The sequence below is a fragment of the Chaetura pelagica genome, unplaced genomic scaffold, assembly GCF_000747805.2.
Source record: "Chaetura pelagica isolate M959 unplaced genomic scaffold, ChaPel_1.0 scaffold436, whole genome shotgun sequence".
Lineage (NCBI taxonomy): Eukaryota > Metazoa > Chordata > Aves > Apodiformes > Apodidae > Chaetura > Chaetura pelagica.
The window spans coordinates 637,003-647,438 of NW_009953651.1; the positions used below are offsets into that span (position 1 = coordinate 637,003).

Here is a 10,436-nt window from a genome sequence, read left to right on the forward strand (position 1 = left end):
CTTCCACATTGCTATAGATGGATCTGGGAGGCTTTTTTCCATCCCAGTCTAATATTTATCAAATGAGTCAGCCTTCCTCAGCTGTGTATGGATATATTACTGATGTTATAATAGGTTAAAGTGTTCCCAGGCTGGCTTTTAAATTAGAAATATTGATTTCCAGAGACTTCAGCATAACACCTGATAGTTATTTATAAAATGCAATAGCTGGTCTGTGTTTGCCTGGAAGTGTTCATGTCCCTTAGGTCCATGGTCCTCCATTGTTTATAGGACTCATTCTAAAGGTCTAGAGTTTTAAGACATAAATATGTCCTCAAACCTGCAGAGATCCTTGCTTGCTTGCCTTTTTCTAGTAAAAAGGGGTCTGTGCAGAGAGATGACATTTTGCGGTAACAACCTTAATTAGGAAACAATTTATCCTGGAGAAAGTGTTCCAATAAGTTTGACAGTTCTGTTGCAAAATGTGTTGTCAGCAGAGCTTGGTAACTGATGAGTTTGGAAACATCCAAGTGTAATGTTTCTCACCAGCTCTGGCAGGCTTCCTTGCTTTAAAGTGTAGATTCTTTCATTCATATGATTACCAGCAAAGTGTGGGAGGAGTTCAGAACTGCTCTCTTACCTTGGAAAGGGACTGTATGCTCTGCTGTCTTTAATGTTTAAGTCACAAATAATGGATGTCAGAAGCTTGGAAGGAAAAACATAGGAAAAAAATCACTTATTACCCTTTCCACATTAGCTCTTGCTCCAGGTTTAATCCCTGAAACTAAAGAACTCCAAACTAATTCTGCCCTCCTAGTGTGGGTTGTGATGCTTTCTTCATCTCAGCGCAGACAATTAATAAATGGGATTTGAGACCTATTTTGTTCCAGCATCACTGCCATTTTTCAGTATGTGAACCTTGCTGTGCCTTACATAAAACTGTTCTCTTGCTTCTGGTAAAGGCACTGTCAGAACCTTTTGAGCACCTTTTTGAGCTATAGTTCAATAGATAAAGTTAGTTCAGGAGAGTGAAGGGAGGGAATATGAAAGCATAATTTTACATGTAATTTTTCATAAGAACTAGATGACTATGAGGCATTCATTGCATTTTTATTCTTTTTTCAATCAAAAGGAGTTTGATTTTTTCATTTAAATCTTTTCTCCAGCTTCATCTTCAAACATGAATGTGGGTAGCTACTGTGTACAAGAAGTCCTTAGAATTAATCAGTGCTTTGGTTTGTACACAGACTGTGGAAATAGTAGTGAACTGTCAGCCCGTTCTATCCCAAAAAATTAAAACCAGTCATCATATTTTATCCAATTAACTTGTGCATTGCTGAAGTTAATTTCACTCTTAGCACACACTGTATCTAGAGTGTGTCTTGCTTCTCTGAGGCATCTTAAAGCTGTTCTGTGGTTTCTTACCTAAGTTTTTACTTTTTAAAACAGAATGATCTGGATCTGATGCAAACAGCAACCAAACTAGACTGTAGTCATTGTTTTATTAGGATCCACCTTGTAATTTAGACCAGTGGGTAGCTTTTTGTATTTCATATTTGTGGTTTGTTTGGGTTTTTTTAACTTCTGTCATACAAATTTTTGGCAGAAAATAGGTGGCTAGGGTACATGTAAGATAAATCTTTTATGGGTTTCTGTTCTAAGGTAAAGCTTATAGTATTTGTATCATGGGATTTATGCCAGCATAGATTGTCATCTGCTATTGACCTAGGAAGGGAAGAAGTGGGTTTACATTGCAGCTAGACAGTTTGTGGTTAGACAAAGTTGCTGATAACGTACAGTGAAAAAACACATTGGGGAGAGACAGTGCAGAATATCTGTGATTAGAGGCATGGAAGAATGTGTTGCACCAGCACCCAACAGACCTGCTTTGGCTTAGTGCTGTCCTTGGTGGTACTTGCCCAAGCACCTGCAGGCTCTGGCTGTGGGTGGGAAGACAGGGTTGAGGACAAGCATGGGGATATGGGCACTGCTAGCAGCACTTCTAAGGGTGCAGGTTAGAAAGGTGAGGGTTTGTGCAACTTGTTATTGAAGCTCAGACTTTGTAAAGGCCACCGTTCCTGTTCTGCAGGCATGTTCACCTACCACAAGGACTCACATTAATCAGCAGCTTTAAGTGTGATAACTATTCTGAATTCCGGTTGGTTGGAGCTGTATCCTTTTACATCTGCTAGACAGTGCTAAACAAGCAGCCATTTAAAGAGCTGGTACGAGGATGAAATAAGGCATTGATTAGAGCTCATTCAGATGTTTTATACACAAGTGTGTTTCATCTTAAATGTATAAAAAGAATGCTTTTCAAGAAAGTAAATTAAAAATAAGGAAGAAAATGGTGTTATGTGGGTACATGGTACATCATACAGTCAGAAAATATTAGAATGAAAATTACATGTGCAATTTTTTTCTGTGTATAAATTGGAATTTTTTTACATACTTAACACCTCTGAGTTTCATTCAGCAAAAATAAATGACCCTGTATGCATTAATATTTTAGGTACTCATTGATCAGTATGGGGCCTTTTTTACTGAATGGAAACCACACGCTATCTTGAGCATTTCTTGGGTTTTCTGTTGTGCTCACTTATTAAGTCCTCAGACAAATGGTTAATGATAATATATGCTTATAAGTTCACTTAAAATGAGATTATCATGTCCCCATTTCACTGACTGCATTTGGACCAGATGATCATTCTGACTGAAGTATTCTATTCTAGTGAGAAGTTGAATCCTGAACTGGTTTATTCTAATTTTTCAAGTTTGTTTCGCCAGATACTTAAATGTGCTAGCTGCTGAGCTGCAGTGCCAGTGCAGGTTTGTCTTTCTGCTTTTAGATTTATGTAAAAGAAAAATTATTATATTGATTTCTCTGTAGATTTTTTTTACTAAAAACATGTATCTACAGTTCTATATTAAAACATTTTTCATAACAATACATTGAAACAATTTATTCTATAAATGCCTGTATAGAATATTATGAGGAAGACTCAAGTGTTCTGTCAATATGCATAATTTGACTGTTTTACTGCTTAATTGTTATTAAAAAACTGCATATAAAATTACCAGTCAAAAAAAATTTAAAAATATATATTTATTCTCTTTGTTTAGTATGTATTTGAGTGTGCTGCATAAAATTTTAAAATATTTTTTCCAAATTACTTAAAACATTAGTTCTAATAAGGTTGTGTGGAGTTTGCCCTTAACATTTGACATGTATAGCTTATGGGACTTGCTGTATATAATAGCATCACCTTGGATATTCGGTTCCCACCTTGCTGTTACAAGAAATTATTGAGTCCTCCCATTGTTCCCTGTGATCATAACACACTTGTAGGCATCTGTGATGTCACACTAGATGACCTGTTTCAGATCATGCCTGTAAGTATTACAGTTTTTTAAGAGGCTAAATTACTGATTTAAAACCTGTTTTACTTATATTTAATGATTGAATTGCAAACTGTTTGAAAACAGCCTTTTTTTAGCACAGGGTGATAAAGTTTCTATCTGTTGAAAACAGGAATTCTCTGTGTTTTCTAGCATAGCAGTGTTTCTTTGATCTACTTAAATTTAGAATACTGAAATCTAATATGAGCGTTCTAGAGACATTTTCTGTCTCTAAGACAGAAAACATGAAAAAAGAGAAAAGTAACAGTTTATACTGAAATAACAATAAGTATACATATTAATTAAGCTGTGAGTATTTCTCTGTGTATGCATTTTGCATAAATACAGCTTTTTCTAAGATACTTTCTGTATTAAATAATGATACTTGCATGTCCTTGCAATGTACATCACTTAATTTTGTAGACTGACTAATGAGTTTTTACTCATATTGTAGGAACTGGCCCATGGACTAAGTGAACTTCTATTCTATGAAGGCAATGTTGAAGAGGATTTTTACTCAACCTTTCAGGTAATTAAATACACAATTGTAAATTATTCTCTTAACTCATTCAGTAATTTTTACCAATGCTTCTGCAATGGAGTGGCCTTACTACTGTGTGATTACCAATTGTTTGGGATGTAATTACATGGGCTTTGAAGTTTGCTTCAGGAACCAGCCTAGTCCTGGGGGTCAGGGCACACAGACGCTGTCTCAGTTATGGGACATTAAGCTGTTGTCCCTTGGCAGTGCAGGGGGGTCCAGGTTCTGCCTGCAGGGTTGTGTGGCCACCTGCTTGTGCATTTCCAGCTCTTTGCTTGCTCTGACACCATCATCTTGCAAAGAGTGACCTGGGTCATGGAATTCATCTGACTGCAAAACAATCTATTTTCTGTCTAACCCAGAGGTTAGTCAGAGTTTACTGTGCTGATTTTATCTGCTTTTATATGCTTTTCCAGGAAATCTCACTTGAACAATAGGTTGTTCAACTTAGGATAGTTTTGCCATACCTGTATGTCTAACTGCTACTTCAATCAAGAAAGACATTTTTAGTTTATGCATTGTTTTATGACACCTACTGGGTAGTAAAATTTCATGCTGGTTTATAGATGTGCATTGGACTCATATTGACTTTCTTTTCCTCAGCTTTGAATTACATTATTGTCAGACCATGTGGAAATTTTTGTAAAGCAGCTACTTTTGAATTCCTAGTGAGCTATGGTGGAACAAATACCTTCTTAATTGTATGTGATGCTCTTAAATTGTTCTCTTGTATGCAAAACTGTGGCTTCCAAACCTGCAGGTTTGTTCAATATGCCACTCTGTAACAGAATCAATTTTTCTACTTTAAATACCAATTTCTTGAGCAATTTGTTGAAAATCAAAATATTTAGCTTTTTTAAATGCCACAACCATCAGAATTATAGCATGTACTAAAGAAAGAGACCAGGGAAATACATGACACAATAAATACAAGCTTTTTGATTTTTCAATATGTGAATGCATTTTCCAGTACTGACCTTGGCTCCTCTTTTTCTTTAGGTTTTTCAGGAAGAATTTGGTGTTATAAAATCTTACAACTTAAAGCCAAATGGAGATAAAATTGCAGTCACAAATCAGAATAGGAAAGGTACTTCAATACATATTAACTGCACAGTTTGGTAGATTAAAGTTTATCCTTTTTTTCCTGCTTATCAATCTAGCTTTTGTTTAACCAAGCGTGAAACTGAAATTACTATAGTCCTTTCTGGTATGCCTACCAATTTAATTGTATCTAAAATGAAATTCATTCATTTTTCTTAATTCAGTACACTCAATTTGAGAGAGCACAAAAAAGGATAATTTAAAGTTATCATGATGTAACAAAATGTTTTGGTTTTTTTTCTTTAGAGTATGTGCAGCTCTATGTTGATTTTCTTCTCAACAAAACAATCTACAAACAATTTGCAGCTTTCTATTATGGATTTCATAGTGTCTGTGCTTCGTATGCATTACTGGTAAGAAAAAAATGAAACAGAACTCTTCTGTTTCAAATATGCAACTGACACCTAAATTAAACAAATTACATTGGATGATTTTAGGATTCATGAGGAATCTTGATTAATCAATGTAGAGAAACCTGGTCTAGTGGGAGGTGTTGCTTCCCATGCAGGGGGGTTGGAACTAGGTGATCTCTAGGGTCCCTTCCAACCCAAACCATTCTGTGGTTCTATGATTCTATAAGTAGAAGGAACAGATGAGCAACTATTCTCTACAGTGTTCCATTGAAAACAGATAAATAAAGCTCCACAAGTTTATCAATATGCATTCTGCATTCAGCGACACTTCACAGGCTCTTGTGTGAATGTTTACATGGATTTTCTGTATTTCCTGCAGTTGTGAGCAGCAGAGTAACTATGCCTGCTGTGTCTTGAGTGACTCCTCTGAAAACATCAATTACTTTTTGCAGGAAGAAAACGCAGTGTAGTTGAGTTTAAACATTCTTTCGTATCCTGTCCTGTTTGGCTGTTGGAATGCCTTTTGTAATTTACACCATCTTTTTTTTCTTTTTTTGCATGAGATTTTCTTAATTTCTCTTAAATTAGCCAAGTATGACACACTTGCAGCAAAGTCAGATGTTACTAATTGCAGGGAAGGTTCTGAAAGGAGAATGAAAATCCACTGAAATGCCATGACATACTTTGGTGCCATTTAGTGATGTAGCACATGAATAAATAGGTTCCACAGGTGTAAGCTTAGCAGTTGTTACACGTGCTTTATTATTATGTGTATTTGCTTTGCACAGCAATGTGTAAAGCTGAGTCAAGTTCTGTCAGCCACTGCCATTCATCAACCTACACTGACACTTTCCACTGTCAATGAAATGGAAGTTGTAACCAAAATTGAGATCAAGACCATCCTTCTGAAGTCCCAATGTACAAGCTTAATTTTCTTCCTGACCCGTTTGTAATTTAATCAGATGACAAGCAAGTCAGTGTAATAAATGTAAGAGTGCAAAAGAAATGAACAACAAAAATATGCTAAAATCTTGTTATCCATTAAATTCCTTTTTACTATATACAGTAGTGAGAGATTCTTCAAAGTAATGAGGACTTAGTTGCTCTCTGAAACAGTATGTGTCTAAGTTATAGATGTATATCTAATGAGATTCTGATATTTTTTCTCTAATGCCAAAAGAAAAAAATACTCTAGTAGCATTATTTCTCATCTTTAAAAAAATAAAGATTTTATCCTTAATTTCTGGCAGCTACTTCGTCCAGAAGAGGTTGAAATTCTTGTCTGTGGCAGTCCTGAGCTGGATATGTCTGCTTTACAGCGAAGTACCCAATATGAGGGCTACCAAAAAAATGATCTTACTATAAGGTAGGCTTAGGTTTTTTCATTTTAATTACTGAGTTTAAGAACATCATAGAATGAGAGACTGTTAGGAATAATCTCGTCAAGGATAATCTGAGAATGACTGAAATGTTAAGACATTATTTCCAAATAAGACAAAGACACCATTAAATTATCTCTAAATAGGAAGAGTTAGATCCTTAAAGGTACTATGTCCTGCTGAATGCTTTTAAAAGGTTATGATCGATTGAAATAGTTTAAAAAGAGTAGCTTCAGATCCTGTATAGTGAAATCTGAGTCTTTCTTATCCAGTCTAAAATTCTTTCAAAGTTCTAACTGTATTTGATACTAAGGAATTTATATCAAGAGAGTAGAAGGCATTTTTTTTTTATATAGAAAAGTGGGTTTGGGAATCATTTGAGAAAACACCATTCCAAAATTGATAAAACATTGCACTTGTCAAGTCCTTAGGAATTTATTTAACCTTGCATATTAGGATACTACCGATGTCCTGTGTAGTGCATAATTAAAAGTCTAAATAAGTGACTTCCATCATATGGTACTTGTGGTTGTATTATTCTCACACTTCTTTGTCATGATACTGTATCTTACACCATATTCTTCTCCTTATGCCTTGAACATAGGTACTTTTGGGATGTAGTACTTGCATTTTCTCTTGACCTTCAAAAGAAGCTGCTGCATTTTGCTACAGGAAGTGATAGAGTACCTGTGGGAGGAATGGCTGATTTGAATTTCAAAATTTCAAAGAGTGAAACGTCCACTAATTGGTAAGTAGTTTTCTGGATTTTTTTTTTTTTTTTTTGTGGAATTATTTCCTGAGAACCCTTATAACACTTGAATGTCTTATTAAAGAAGGACAAGCTAATGTATAAGGAAGAAGCTGCATAGGCTCCTTTAGTTTGTCCTCACAATGTTGTTATACCCATTTATTTATTGCATAAATTTTGCAAGTGACCCTCTAACATAAAGTTAATTCTCCAGCCAGTATTTACACTTGAGGCCAAGAATTCTTATAGGGATTCCTTGTGTGTTACCAGTTAAAATAAAGTATTTCTTTAATTGTTCTTAACACGACAGCTGAGCTAATGGATATATCTGTGAATCATGAATTTTCCTGAGTTCATTGAGTCTGTTTGCCATTATGTATAGCAGTTTCAGAAAACACATTCTTTCTTGATGGCCTTAATAAATATTGTAACATGTATGACTGGAGAAGATGTAGTATTCCTTTAAGGTCTTTGTTGAGTAACTATATAGCTGGTAAAGAGTTTGCTCAGAAGAAATAAGAACTAAGCAGCCTTATCATTTCATTGTCAAAGTTGAATTGTGTATTCCAACTTATTCTTATGTTTCTGGTAGTGTTTTATTTTGTATTAAGTTGACTTGAGAAATTCCACACACTGCATTACACATTACAGCTAGTATTTTTCTTCTTAAGATTGGAGAAAGTATGTGATATTTCTAATGCTTTATTCAATGAATAAATAATAACTGTTTCCAGTAACATGTTAAAGGAACATGAGGATCTGATGAAAAATGAAGAAAAATAGTCAATGTTGATTCTCTGTTTAAATTCATTCTCTTGTAAATTGTTTTTTTTCTTAAAAATGGGAGTGTGTTTTGAAGTTGTGTGCATTTTGAAGTTATGCAGGTCTATGTTTTGCAAGATAATTGCTGCAGTCAGTCTGCCTGTGCAGCAAGGAACATGGACATGTTGGCAATGCATTGTTCCCACAGTAGGATCAAAGAATAGAATAGCAATAAGAATTGCCAAATTAATATCCAGTTTCTCAACTTTCCAAATTCTGAAGCACATGTCCCCAGTCTGTTTAACAGATCTTTTCTTGCTGGTATAATGGGCAGGGAGAGGGAATTATCTTGGGTTTCCAGATCTGGGAGAATCCTGCCCCCTTTCAAAAATGCTTGCTAATGACCAAAGGCTAAGCTGCTTGCAAAATCTGGAAGGACATGTTCCCAACTTAACAAAAAAGAAAGGGGAAGGGGTGTTGCAGACAAATTAACCTGAGGTGCATGTGACCAACAGTGGTGTTACTTGGGTTCAACAGAACCTGAACCAGCAACATTAGGATAAATGTTACTTTTACAGGGTTTCTATGATTTCTTATTTAAATAATGTTTAACTGCAAATGTGTAAGCAGTTGGCAGTGTTCTGCTCTTACTGCATTATTATTAAATGCATTTTGTTGGGTTTTTTTAAAATTACTTCAGGTTACCTGTGGCCCATACCTGCTTCAACCAGCTTTGTCTCCCTCCTTACAAGAACAAGAAGGAACTGAAGCAGAAGTTGATCATTGGAATTTCAAATGCAGAGGGTTTTGGTCTAGAATAAAATTAAATACTTAAAGAACAGCATCTTTATGTAGCATTCACTCTCTTCTAATTGTGCCTTTAAGCTTTTTGTTGTTATGTCTCTTGATACTGTGGCAGTCTTACCCAACTTAGATATTTTAATTTTTTTAAATTAAATGTTAAGTGTATGGTTTTTTCCAAATGGCAATACATTTACTGCTTGCTTTGTCACAGAAAGTAGTTTTCTTTATAAAAAAAGCTGGTCTATTTGATAAACAGAACCTGACTGGGACAATTTCTAAGTTATGGTTTGTTTCTGTTTCTTCTTAATAGCACTTTATCATTAATCATAAATCCTTTACATCACAGGTATTGCACTGGGAGATAACACACAGAATATTTCTTTCTTAGCCAATCCCAGTGGCAGAATCTTTTCAATTAACATAAACAACAGAAACAAAATTAACATACAGCATGTAGCCATATTTTCAGAAAGGCAAATAGGAATTTTAATCTTTTTAAAACATATGCAGTTTTAATACTCTGATTTTCCTTCTCAACGAAGCAGGCTGTCTAAGCAGCATGTAAATAACAGCCTGTGAACAAACAGGGTTTTGATAGTGCCATTTACCTAAAAGTATTTTTTATGAATAAGAGGTTTTAGATGTTCTATATTCAGCTTTTACATATCAACAGGCTTGACTGTACAAGGGTGTTAAAAGGTATTTTTTCAGCTTGAGGGGATTCAGGTAGAAATAACAGGTATTAAGCAACTTGTATGTTCACTCCTTGACAGGAAACTAATGAGATCTACTGTAGCGTTATAGTACACAAAACTAAATACTGCAAATAAGTTCCACATATGCTGAAATATTTCAGGAAAAGAGTGAAATCCATGACAGGTGGAAATCTGATATAGTGTATCATGCTATCATTTTTTTTTCAGCAACTTTGTTGAAAGTCTTAAGTAAGCTATGACAAAAAGTGAATGCAATAACATTTCAGAAGAATGTTCAAGCTTTCATTATCTCAAAGGCCAGCATTTAAAGACAATGTTTTGCGGTTTTCACTGCACAAAGTACCTGAAAAGAATTCTTGGTACGCCTTCTCTGAGCTAGTAAATTAGATGCTGGGAAGGAAACTCGTTCTAAAATGCAGATGTAACAATAACCTGGGGTTTAGACATTAAATGGAAAGAATTTATCAGCACTACAGTATTTTTTTTTTTAATATTAATCGCTACTCTGTGTTCTATAGAATTTTTCTCTCAGTTGCATGAGGCCCAGATCATTCAAAACATCTTGACATCTAATTCTCAGCTTTCCCTATGGACTTATGCTGGGGCATGGATGTTTATATCTTATAGTGTCTTTACTCAATTACTTATTTGCAA

The 10,436-nt window shown here is 35.0% G+C and overlaps 1 protein-coding gene across 1 annotated transcript in view; it reads left to right on the forward strand.

The window, feature by feature from the left end:
* HECTD2 (HECT domain containing E3 ubiquitin protein ligase 2) overlaps positions 1 to 9,287 on the forward strand; it is a 34,405-nt gene extending 25,118 nt beyond the window's left edge. Inside the window, 9 exon segments of the mRNA XM_010000109.1 lie at positions 2,069 to 2,095; positions 2,098 to 2,150; positions 3,214 to 3,372; positions 3,833 to 3,907; positions 4,919 to 5,006; positions 5,267 to 5,373; positions 6,624 to 6,739; positions 7,357 to 7,500; positions 8,963 to 9,287. Coding sequence (XP_009998411.1) covers positions 2,069 to 2,095; positions 2,098 to 2,150; positions 3,214 to 3,372; positions 3,833 to 3,907; positions 4,919 to 5,006; positions 5,267 to 5,373; positions 6,624 to 6,739; positions 7,357 to 7,500; positions 8,963 to 9,083 — 890 coding nt within the window. The 3' untranslated portion in view covers positions 9,084 to 9,287.
* The last annotated feature ends 1,149 nt before the right edge of the window (positions 9,288 to 10,436 follow it).